The sequence below is a fragment of the Pipistrellus kuhlii genome, unplaced genomic scaffold (assembly GCF_014108245.1).
Source record: "Pipistrellus kuhlii isolate mPipKuh1 unplaced genomic scaffold, mPipKuh1.p scaffold_m20_p_9, whole genome shotgun sequence".
NCBI classification, from domain to species: Eukaryota; Metazoa; Chordata; class Mammalia; order Chiroptera; family Vespertilionidae; genus Pipistrellus; species Pipistrellus kuhlii.
In genome coordinates this window covers 58242768-58255354 of record NW_023425595.1, presented here as the reverse complement: position 1 = coordinate 58255354, position 12587 = coordinate 58242768, and the positions used below count along the sequence as shown (strand labels likewise).

The 12587-nt window shown below is 36.4% G+C and overlaps 1 protein-coding gene across 1 annotated transcript in view; it reads left to right on the top strand.

Annotated features, from left to right (window-relative positions):
• GUCY1A2 (guanylate cyclase 1 soluble subunit alpha 2) overlaps window positions 1-12587 on the top strand; it is a 244959-nt gene that overhangs the window by 74369 nt on the left and 158003 nt on the right. The window contains exon 4 of the mRNA XM_036426867.2: window positions 1709-2424. Within this exon, the coding sequence (XP_036282760.1) occupies window positions 1709-2424 (716 nt within the window). The remainder of the gene's footprint in view (window positions 1-1708; window positions 2425-12587) is intronic.

Genomic DNA, 12587 nt, shown 5'->3' with positions numbered 1-12587 from the left:
AGACAGTGGGATACAGAGAAGACTTTGATCTCTAAGCCCTAGCACACCTAACTTATATTTCTTGTAGTTATCTCTGGGAAAGCTCTTTCTGGAATAGGCTGTTTATCTAAATTCTCTTAGGCAGCTAAGGGGGAGGTAAAAAACCCTTCCTGAGTCTTTTGTTTCTTAAAAAGAATCAGCCTAAAATAAACTCATGACAAAGAGACATATTTTGGGGTGCTAAATTCCTGTTTCCCAACACAGCCAAAGTCAAAGGAGAAGCCATAGATTGAATCTAATAGAAGCTTTCTTCTTATTAAAAAAAAAAAAAAAAAACAAAAAACTATTCTTATTGATTTTTAGAGACAGAGGAAGGGAGAGGGAGAGATAAAGAGAAACATCGATGTGAGAGTGCAACATCAATTGGCTACCTCTGCCCTCCCCCTACCAGGGATTGAGCCCACCATGGGGACATCTGGCCTGACTAGGAATTGAACCAGCATCCTCTTCATGCACAAGGCCCAACCAACTGAGCCACACTGGCCAGGGCAAAGCTTTCTTTAGCGTACAGATTCAACTCTTTTATATGTACTCCTCTTTGGACCATAAATTCCCTCTTTATTTTTCCTCAGATCATCCTGAAGGGTGAATCTACTTGACCACATGTGCCTCTATTTCTAATTACTACATAATACGAGTGTGTGTGTGTGTGTGTGTGTGTGTGTGTGTGTGTGTGTATGAAGTTTTCACTGTAATTGCATTACTATATGGTAGAGTTCTTTTTGCCATAGCATCTAGGAATAAATATGAACTTAGAAAACTTAACAAAGACCTTTAACTCTATCTGCTCAGATTCCTACTCCACTCTTGGCTGTTCTTCCCTTTGTTCCAGGTGAAAGAATGCAAGCCATTCCACAATTCTGCCATTTTAAATTTCTTGTTTTTGTTTCTCCCTGGGGACCTGTAGGACTTCCCCTGAGATTGCTAACTTAAATCCTCTGTTTTCCCTAGATAACCTGACACGTTTCCTCATATACCACAGGTGCCCTTTCTGGTGGATATTTACCACTTCACAGATGAATTTTGATACGTAACATGGCATATTGGATGGACATAATACAGAAACAATCTTGTAGTTATCTCCCTAAAGATCCTTTAACAATGCGGGGAATCATTAAGAAAAAGGCATACTTTTGTGCTAATTACAGCAAATAGAGTAGGGTGTTGAAAAGAAAAGTTAGATTAGCAGCAAAATTAAAAAGTTATTGCTCCATGTATTGGGAGGGAGAAATGGATACGTGAAACAGAGAGAATTTTTAGGCAGTGAAACTACTCTGGATGAGACTTTAATGGTAGACACATGTCATTACACACTCATCATAACCCAAGGAATACAATAGCAGGAGTGAACCCTAATGTAAACTCTGGACTTCGGGTGATAATAATATCTTTACATTCTGCTCCATTTTGCTTTGAATTTAAAACTACTCTAAAAAGTAAAGTCTGTTTAAAAACAAACAAAATAGTTCATGCTCATTAACATTTTAGAATCATCCAGAAGATAAAATGTACTTTCTCTGACTCAAGATGAACGAGTTAACCTATTTGGGAGATTTGTGTACCTCTGATGTTTCACTCTCTAGCTATGTCATTTGATAAGTATTTAAAAGCTTTAAATTTAGTTGCTTATATTATTCTTCACTAACATTTGTTTCCCATTTCCCTCTAGGATTGAAGTTCGAGGAGATTCAAGAAAGATTCGGTGAGGAGTTCTTTAACATATGCTTTGATGAGAACGAGAGAGTCCTTCGAGCTGTCGGTGGCACGTTGCAGGACTTCTTTAACGGCTTCGATGCTTTGTTGGAACACATTAGGACTTCTTTTGGAAAACAGGCCACCCTGGAGTCACCGTCATTCCTGTGCAAAGAGCTCCCAGAAGGCACTCTCATGCTCCACTACTTCCACCCTCACCAGACTGTGGGCTTTGCCATGTTGGGGATGATTAAGGCCGCGGGAAAGAAGATCTATCAGCTGGACGTGGAAGTGGAACAGGTTGCGAACGAGTTATGCTCTGATGGCTCCAACCCAGGCAACTGTAGCTGTCTCACTTTTCTTATCAAAGAACGTGAAAGTGCTAATATCTCGAAGAACCTCCCTCAGGGGACCTCACAGGTTCCCGAGGACCTCAGAATTAGCATCAACACCTTCTGCAGAGCCTTTCCTTTCCACTTGATGTTTGACCCCCACATGTCCGTCCTTCAGCTGGGGGAAGGCCTGAGAAAGCAGCTTCGATGCGACACTCACAAAGTGCTCAAGTTTGAGGACTGCTTCGAGATCGTTTCTCCAAAGGTTACTGCCACCTTCGAGAGGGTCCTGCTGCGACTGTCCACCCCATTTGTGATCAGGACCAAGCCCGAAGCTTCTGGCACGGACAATAAAGACAAGGTAAGTGGCCATGAACTTGAGGTGGGTGATGGGAACTAGGAGAGTGCATAATTATTTCAGTAAATTACATGCTGGCTGTACTTGTAATTATTTAGGCAAGAGAGCTTAAAGTGCCATTTAGAAAATTACTGATCCCTGGATGTATGTAATAAGATTTGGCCCTATTCCCAGCCATTTTGCATAGTGTTTGCCTCTTCCATTAATTTATTTCAGCATATAAAAAGAAGACATTTATTAATATGAGTCATAGTAATTATAAAAATGATAGGGTTCGTTAAAAATCTGGTATTGCCGAAACGGGTTTGGCTCAGTGAATAGAGCGTCAGCCTGCGGACTGAAGGGTCCCGGGTTCGATTCTGGTCAAGGGCATGTACCTTGGTTGCAGGCACATCCCCAGTGAGGGTGTACTGGTGGCAGCTGGCCGATGTTTCTCTCCCATCGATGTTTCTAACTTTCCATCCTTCTTTTTCCCTCTCTGTAAAAAAATCAATAAAATATATTTTTTAAAAATCTGGTATTGTAGACCCATGAATATTTCCACTGATTGAAGACAAATTATGAGAGAAAAGGTAACCCGGGTTTCAGCATTGTGGGACTTGTCTTATCCTTAAGTAAATATAGGTCAGGAATTAGCTACACTTTGAATATGTTCTGTTATAAATTTCATAATCTAGGTACATCTGTTTTACATTCTAGTTTTGTCCTAACATGCAGAATAATGCATTTTCTAAAAATTGGAAATGAAGCAACTATCTTAGAGTTTCAATTAAATTTTAATATTGAAATAAAGACTCATTTCCTTAGAACAGTAGACCTAGGAATGTTTATTGTAATTTTTTTGAAACCCCTTTGGGAACATCTGGATTATAAATTATAAACAAATATGAAAAAACAACACAAGTCCATTTTAAGTAGTTGAGTTTAGACAAATATATTCCATCAGGTAAATATTTTTTTAAGAAAAAAGTCAACATTAAAATAAATAATAAGATATAAAGAAAAATCAGCTATGACTATCTTAAATTTGGTAATATACTGTCAGTAATTAAAAGGAAAACGAATGCTAATCATCAGAGAAGACATTCAAATGTACACTTGGTTTTCAATAGAGATTCTTTCCAATATTTTGTATCAAGGTAAGTAAAGATGTGTTAGGCTTGTTCCCAATATTTGGGGAAGCTGTTGACTTTCAGAAATGAATTGGTTGCTCCAGGCTGAAAGAAGAGTTGCAGAAACAATTAAAAACTCAGTAAATGAATAATCTACACATTTTCTAGAGAGCCTGCAAGAAAAAAAAAAAAAAAAAAAAAAAAAGGAAATGGCTTCCTGAAGGCAGAGTCAGGTATTTTTGAGGGTTTTAATAAACATTAGTTTTATAATTGATTCATTTTTATAATTTTGAAAATTAATGGAAATTTTTTTAAACAAAATATTAGAGAAAGATGGAAGGATGCACATGCACTTATTGTTAGTATAACTGAATGAGGTGATGTAGGAAAAATCATCCCGTCGTATTTTCATCATATAAGTTCAGAGACTAGGAAACATCTAAGGAAAGCCTGAAGATTCCATTTTAGTACATTTTTGGCTATTTTAGTCTGAATGAACTATATTATTCATATTTGATTACACATGATATTTTAAATAATATTTCTCACATGTGCTATATATATATATATTCAATAATTGCTATCCATTTTGAAACTCTTTAGATTGAAAGGCAGGTGTGAAATGTGTATTTGTGTCCCCATTTGCAGTTGTGTTAAAACTGGAATTATTGTAGCTTTGCATCATAGGGAATATTAAAGCTCTTGGTTCTATCTTAAAGAAGTACAATATATATATTTTTTTAAATATATATTTTATTGATTTTTTACAGAGAGAAAGAGAGAGGGATAGAGAGTTAGAAACATCGATGAGAGAGAGTTATCGATCAGCTGCCTCTTGCACACCCCCTACTGGGGATGTGCCCGCAACCAAGGTACATGCCCTTGCCCGGAATCGAACCCGGGACCCTTCAGTCCACAGGCCGACACTCTATCCACTGAGCCAAACCGGTCCTGGCAAGAAGTACAATATTTGGGTAGGAGGATTTGTAGCATATTTGGCTTTAGAATTGAAGTTAATATTTTTGAAATGTGGCCACAGTAGAATGTATTATTAGCAACATTGATTGCTTTATATTTTTCGATACACTTGAGAAAAATTAACTCAATTTAAAGTTACTGCTTCAGATTCCCCCCACCATTCATAATTCATCTGGCTGGTATTTCTATTTAATTTGTATACCAGGGTAAGAAATAGACATAATGAAATGATGACTCAAATGTCAAGGCCCCCTGCCAGTTCCAATAATAAGGGACTGTGCTTATTGAGAAGATGCAATTATAATTTAAACATGTTAGTGGTGGTTTAAAAATAAAGCAATAGGCAGGATTTTCAGTTAGAATAAGAATAATAGTCTGGCCATCCTACATTTGCATTTCTGCTTTTTACCTGGGTTTACCAGGATAGATTATTTGTGAGGATTATTTGGCCCAAATGGAAACCATAGTTAATAAAGTTGTAACATGGAGTCTTAACTAGATAGACAACATTTTCAAATTATTATGTTGCCAAATTCCAAATTTGTAGTTACTTAAAATATGGATGCCAAAACCGGTTTGGCTCAGTGATCCCAGGTTCGATTCAGGTCAAGGGCATGTACCTTGGTTGCTGGCACATCCCCCGTAGGGGGTGTGCAGGAGGCAGCTGATTGATGATTCTCTCTCATCGATGCTTCTAACTCTCTGTTCCTCTCTCTTCCTCTCTGTAAAAAAATCAATAAAATATATATTTATATAAAAAAAACATGGAAAGAAGGGAGAAAAACTAGGGTTAAAAATTGTGATTCTGTTGATAAATTTGACCTTGATATTCATCATTTTTCCCATAATAGCTCCATGTTGTCTCGTGTTTCTAATTCCTCAGTGGGCTTTGATAAGAATGTGCTTTAAAAAATAATTTAGGATTTTTTTCTCTAACAGTGAAGGCTTTCATAGTAATTTGAATATTTTGACTATTCATCTTAAAACCTATGTACCGCCGCCCCAATTGTCAAAAAACAACAAAACAAACCAACAAAAACATGAAGCCAAGTGACAGTAAATTATTTGCAAATTGACCTATAATGTTTTAGCTAAACCCATGATCTTTGTTATTTGTGTTGTTAGTCAATGGTTAATTGCATGGTGAGGGGTAGAGCTTGCTTGTGAGCAATTTGATGAGATACTGATGAAACAGAAAATCACCATTGTAGTTTTAAAGAGTTACAAGGACATAAGGTTGGTTACCGAGAATGTCACCGACAGGCAACTGATGGTAGTAATGGTGGCCAGGTTTTAATTAAACAGAATTTTGAGGTAAAATGAACTCTTCCAGATGGCTTGTACAAGCTTTGCTTTCCAAGCTTTGCTTTCCATTTTATTTTGGTTCCCTCTACATCTTCTCTAAGTGATCACCCATGCCTCACATACTCTTCTTTCTCAATTTTATTGTTTCCCATATGGCTTTCCTATGTTTTTGTTTTTCTTTAAGCTCAACTTTCTTTTTTCATCATCTTCTCTTATCAGATGTCAGGCATTAAATATGAATCAGTTGGTTAATTGTTTTGTTATTTTAAAAAAATTTTGTTGTTAAGTTTCACCTGAGAATATTTTTTCCAATGATTTTTAGAGAGAGAAGAAGGGAGAGAGGAAGATAAAGAAAATAAACATTAATGTGAGATTGACCCATCAATTGGTTGCCTCCTGAACCTGCCTGACCAGGCTGGGTCCAACCTGCAACCCAGGTATGTGCCTTCTACAAGGACATGAACCACTGATCCTTCAGTATGTAAGCACACACTCTAACTACTGAGGGAAACCAGCCAAGGAAGTTCATTATTTTAAAAAACAGATTCAGCATTGGGAATTAAGACTGAATTGGGAATCCATGTTATTGTGTTGTCTGTCTTTCAGGTATTCTAATCTATTATTGTTCTTAGAATTTGGAAGTTTATCTCATAGATCGTTTGTGGTAGTTTAAGAAGAATTTTTTTGCAGTCCAATATGCAGTTTAGATATTAACATTTGGTCACATAAACATAACGCATTAACTCCAAAGCAGTGTTTTTTTTTTGTTTGTTTTCGTGGGTTTTTTTTGTATGTAAGAGACTGTGTTTATAGTGGGACTGTTATAAATTAGGGGAATGGCATAGAGTCTCCTTCTCTGCATTGTGGAGTCATGATATGTGGGGCAAGTGGCCACAGTGTGAGAGAGAGGTATCTCTGACAATCATGATTTTTAGTAAATCTTGTAATCTCTGAGCCTAAAATGGATTCACTTGGAAATTATGCAACCTAGACTAATCATTAATATTTTTACTCATTAGAAGTCATTCTTAACAATATATAAATTTATATGAATTCAATTGATCATGAACTTTTCTATCATTCCTGTAATTCAACAAAATCAGATGCATTTTTTAGAAAGGCAGAGGGGAATCTGACTTTTCAACCATTCTGTTAACAAGGCGTAGTTAGAATAATTCTCTGGCAGCTTACACTGTCAAATAACACAGAAAGTTATTTGTGAGTATTAAATGACACACTCCATGTAAATAAAGTTTTTATTAAATCTTCGGCTCCAGGTTAAGTGTTAAATAAATGTTCATTCTTTTCATTTCTACCATGATTAGTATTAGTGTTTCTTTCTACTTGTATCATTCCTCCTAACCAGTTTCTGCTTCATGACTTGCCACTGGAGGTGGTCAGCATGTTAATAATGTTAGAGAAATAGCACACATACCTAACATCTTCACAATATATGACTTGGGCCCTGCTTCTTGTCTTCTTTTTTTTTTTTTTTTAATTGATTTGAGATAGAGAGAGGAAGAGAGAGAGAGAGAGAGAGAGAGAGAGAGAGAGAGAGAGAGAGAGAGAGATATCCATTAGTTTAGGGGTCCTCAAACTTTTTAAAGTGGGGGCCAGATCACGGTCCCTCAGAGAGCTGGAGGGCCGGACTATATGAACTACTAATTTCTACTGTAACACCTCGGCTGCGCTCACTGCCCAAAAAACCTGGCGGGCCCGATCAGACTCCTCTGCGGTCCGCATGTGGCCCGCGGGCCATAGTTTGAAGATGCCTGCTTAGTTGTTTTACTTACATATGCATTCATTAGTTGCTTCTTACATGTGCTCTGACCAGGTAACCACACCTGCAATCTTGGCATCTGGGGAAAATGCTCTGATCAACTGAGCAACCAACCGGCCAGGGCTTGTCTTCTTAATAGACTGGAAGACCCCCTTGTCACTTACGCTCTAGGAACTCTGGATCTGCTTTCTGTGTACTGTCATTGCTTTAAAATTCCTCGTCTCCTTTTCAGTTTGGAACCAAAGTTCCTATCACCTGTGTCTACTAACCTTTCTCATGCTCCTTTGTTACAGCACTTGGCCTTGCCAGTGGCTTTTGAAATAAAATGGGCTTGTTATCTTAGGCAAAGTCTGAAACAGTGATTGGATTTTGAGAAACAATGAGTGTGAGTTCTTTTGACTTTTTTTTCTTAGTAGCAACGCTTCAAAGAACTTTAATAACACTATGGAAGGAGTCCGGCACTTGAAGTACAGCATCTCTAGGACAGAGCAATGGCATTGTTACCCATTTTCCTGTAGTTCTCAGGTTTGGAACTGAAGAGGAGCGTCACAGCACATTTCTTTTTCGGTCCCCAGAAATATCCTCATATTTGTTTTATTAATTAGAAGCTGCGAAACAAATGCTGGGAAATAATTTTCAAAGGATAAGGGAAGAACTAACCTCTGATATCTGTGGTCAAATCAATTTTCAAAATGCTTTTTAATCTTTCCCAGATGGATGCCCCATGCTTTCTGACATGATGATTGAGAGGTTTAAAATATATTTATTCATCTTACCATGCCATAATGACACTGTTGAAAGACAAGTTTCATCAGGCTGTCAAGAATAGGTTCTTTGACTTCAGCTTTAATTTAATTTGGGGAAATGTGAGCTTTTCTTCTCTGTTTGGATCATAATATTCTTTAGAAAATTTCAAATAGTGAACAATATTTTTAGTGATGGACAACCTGACAGAACTCTTTAAAAATTGGCATTATAGAACATAGACATAACGTCATTAAAATTATCTGGAATTTTTTTGTTCTTGCAATTATAAGTGGGATCTATTAATTTTTGTGTTGTTCATTTTCCTCTTGAAAATGTCCCCTGACCATAAGCTGCCTTTTAAAGTAGGCTAGACAAATTGAGGTTCTGATGCAGTTATTACTGCGGATGATTCTGGCTCTCAATGTTTTTATGCCTATAATATTAGCATTACTGTGTAGTGCTATGTTACTGTTCAGTTACTGTATTCTCTATGTCAGAGGATAGGTAGATGATTATATAGGGAATTATAAATTTATTAGAATGATCCTTATACTTAAAGTGCACATTTTACCATGTTTTTATTTTTGTTAGCAGGAAATATTGCAGCCCTGAATTTAGAAGGGAGAAGACTAGACATCATTTAGTTACTAGAGGCTTGGTGCACAGAATTTGTACACTCAGGGGGAGTCTCTCAGTCCAGCCTGCTCCCACTTGCAGTCGTAGAGCCCTTAGGGGATGTCTGACTGATGGCTTAGGCCCACTCCCACCTAAGCCATCAGTTGGACACCCTTAGTGCTACTGCAGAGGAGGGAGAGGCTCCCGCCACCATTGCTGTGCTCCCCAGCCATAAGCCAGGCTTCTGGTTGAGCAGAGCTCCCCCTGTGGGAGCGGACTGACCACCAGGGGGCAGCTCCTGCATTGACATATGCCCCCTGGTAGTCAATGCACATCATAGTGACTGGTTGTTATGCTGTTTGGTCGATTTGCATATTAGCCTTTTATTATATAGGATCGTGTTGTATGTTCTGATCTGAATGGAAATTAGTGCCTTAGTTAAAAATTGTTTACATTCTTCCTTTAATTCTTCCCTCATATCCTAATGTTGAAAGGATTCCTTAAGTGGTTGCTTCATTAAGCAATGTGACACATTTTGTGTCCTTGCACACCAGTTTAATTTCTTCTTTTTTTCTTCATTTTTTCAATATATTTAGTGTTGACACTATTACAGATGTCTCCATCTCCCCATTTCCTGTCCACCCAGCTTCTGCCTCCCCTTCCCTCTTCCTTTTTAAAAAAATAGAACTGTATCTTTTTGTAGCCACTGCAAATTTTATTAATATATTTTATATTTTTTCAATTTGTTATTATATTCCTTTTGATTTTTTTTTTATCATAAAACAAGTTTTATTTTTTGTAAAGTGCAGAAAATAAGAAAAACATCTATGTTTATTATTAATAACTGAAATTTCTACTTTTGACATTTTGATGTACCTATTTTTACTCCCCCCCCATCTCATTAGTCATATAATTGTAAAATATTAAATTTTTAAAACTCTTGGTTTTTCTAATAAAGTAACATGTGCCAATTTAGTGTTTAACATTTTTTCAGTTTTATTTTAGTAATGCTATTTTTGGTGTAGTATTTTCTCTGATTACTCATTAGCAGTCCACCGTATTTTGGCACATCTCGTACCCCAACCTTCGTTACTTCCTATTCAGTAGTTCTTTATTCTCTTCAATTTACTCTTCTGTAAAAATATTTATGAAGAAATTTCTGTTCAGAAACTTCTGATGTAAATCTCGATGTTATCAGTCAATACTGTTTGCATGTTTCATATCTCCTCTTAATGCTGAACTTTATGTTCTGTATTGGTGGCTTAGATTGAATTACTGGTGTATTTCTGGGTATATATGTTTCTGTGTGGTCATATGGTAACCCAACAATTGCAGCTGAACCACAAGGCCCATATGCACCTTTAGACTTCCTTTTTTTTTTTTTTTTCCCTTCCTGAGCAACAATAATACTCTATGGACCAATCGAGCCCTCCAAGAACATTAGAAAAACATTGACATGTCAGTGTTGTTATGACAACACTGTAAGATGCATCACCTAAGAGTACATGCAGTAGTTATCTTAGCAACCGTAACCCTATGTTCATCTGAGGTCTGCAGATATTACTGCTACTCTGTTTTCAGTGTGTTGGGAAGATGGCTTAGGTGGTCATAGTAACTGCCTCTGATTTCCTGAAGTATATTCAGGATGGAAAAAGATCAAAGGCAGGGCAACATAATACAATAGATTCCCTTTTTTCTTTTTATCAAATTATGTGTTTACTCTTCAAAGATTCTGAGATTTGGTATGTGGGTACCAGAATTGAGGTCACAATTCTTGCTTGCAATAGCAATTTTAAAATCATAAATTAAGCTTTCCTTTTTAAAGTGAGTTTTGTGATGGTGTCTGTTATGATTCTGATAGAAACAATTAGCTTCACATGTGTCTTGGTTTGGCATCTCTTCCGAACGAACACAGCAGTATTGACAGGCAGTGTTGTGTGTGATTAAAAATATATCTCTGGAGCAGAACTTCCCAAGTTCAAAGTCTCTGTCATTTGCTAGCTGAGTGACTTGGAGCAATTGAAAAAAAGTTGTTTTTCTTGCCAACCTCATGGCCAGTGGGTTTCTCCTGTTCTCTCACTTTCTTGGCACAAGTAACTATCACCTTTTTCTGACTTCCACAAATGTTTACTACTTCTTTCAGCTTTACCACCAAACTTATCTAACTTTCTGTGGGTTGCTTTATTTATCTTTAATCTTTAGTTTTGATTAAGTCCTAATCCCTTTGTTATATTTTAGTATCATTTATTCTTAATGTGGTTTAATATTTAAAAAGCATTTCTATGTACATGTGCATGCACACACACAAACACATAAGATTTGCAAAAGTAGGTTTATAATTGTTCATATGGAAAATAATATAATAATATAATAATAGATAATACAAGAATAAACTCATGTTTCATGTACTCACAACTGTAAACTTATTTTTGCCTACTCTGTATATATGTGTATGTATTAATATATACACACACAGACCTTTCAATATTCCAGGTACTGTTTTAAGTACTTTGCATGAAAATATTTATAAGAATGCAAACTGCCATCAATTATTTGAATAGTAATAAAATAGAAGAGGGATATTATTTATTCTAGTTTGTTTCAGAAGGCAAAAATCAGATCAAAGAATAGATTTATAAGGAAGGAAGTAGATTTGGTTTAGAATTAAGAGGAACTTTCCAACTATTAGATATATGGAAAATTAAGAATTGCCTTTTGCCGAAACCAGTTTGGCTCAGTGGATAGAGTGTCGGCCTGTGGACTGAAAGGTCCCAGGTTCCATTCCGGTCAAGGGCATGTACCTTGGTTATGGGGACATCCCCACTAGGGGGGTGTGCAAGAGGCAGCTGATTGATGATTCTCTCTCATTGATGTTTCTAACTGTCTCTATTCCTCTCTCTTCCTCTCTGTAAAAAAATCAATAAAATATATTTTTTAAAAAGAATTGCCTTTTGAGTTAGTGAGCTATACAGTACTTGGGGTTCGAAAAATATTGAATGGAAGCCTCTTAGAGATAATTCTATTGAAGATTCATAGAGGAAATCCAAATATCTTCAAAAGTAAATAATGTGATCATATTATTTTTATAATACTATTTTTAGGGAGTAAGTAGTATTATAAACTTTTCATGCTATTATGAAATATTGTGAGGACTTGTTTTTTAGTATATGGAATATTGGCAATATTAGAAAGTCACACTCTATGTGTGAATGAATGACTATGGCATGTTTACGGGGATGTGACTCGGCATAACTCCTTTAGAAGAATTTCTGGAGTTCACCTGGTCTCGTCATATGCATGACCCAGCCTCTGTGTCTTGTTTTATCCTTAGTTTTTCAGTCAGATATGGCAAATTTTCTTTATGACTCTACCCTCAGCATTTTACCATTGCACTCAGGAAATGTTTGCTAAGGAAACCACTGAGTGATTCTGTAATTCATTCTATTTTCTTGTTAATGTCTGAGGTATATGTGACAGCTATTGGGACAGTACTGTTTAATTATGATGTATTACTAGATATATAAAATTAATTTTCATTAATCCAGGGTTATATTTAAACTTTCTCTGTTAATATAAAATAATTTCATTGCTTAGACAGCATTTCTCTGCCATTACAATTTGCCTGGCAT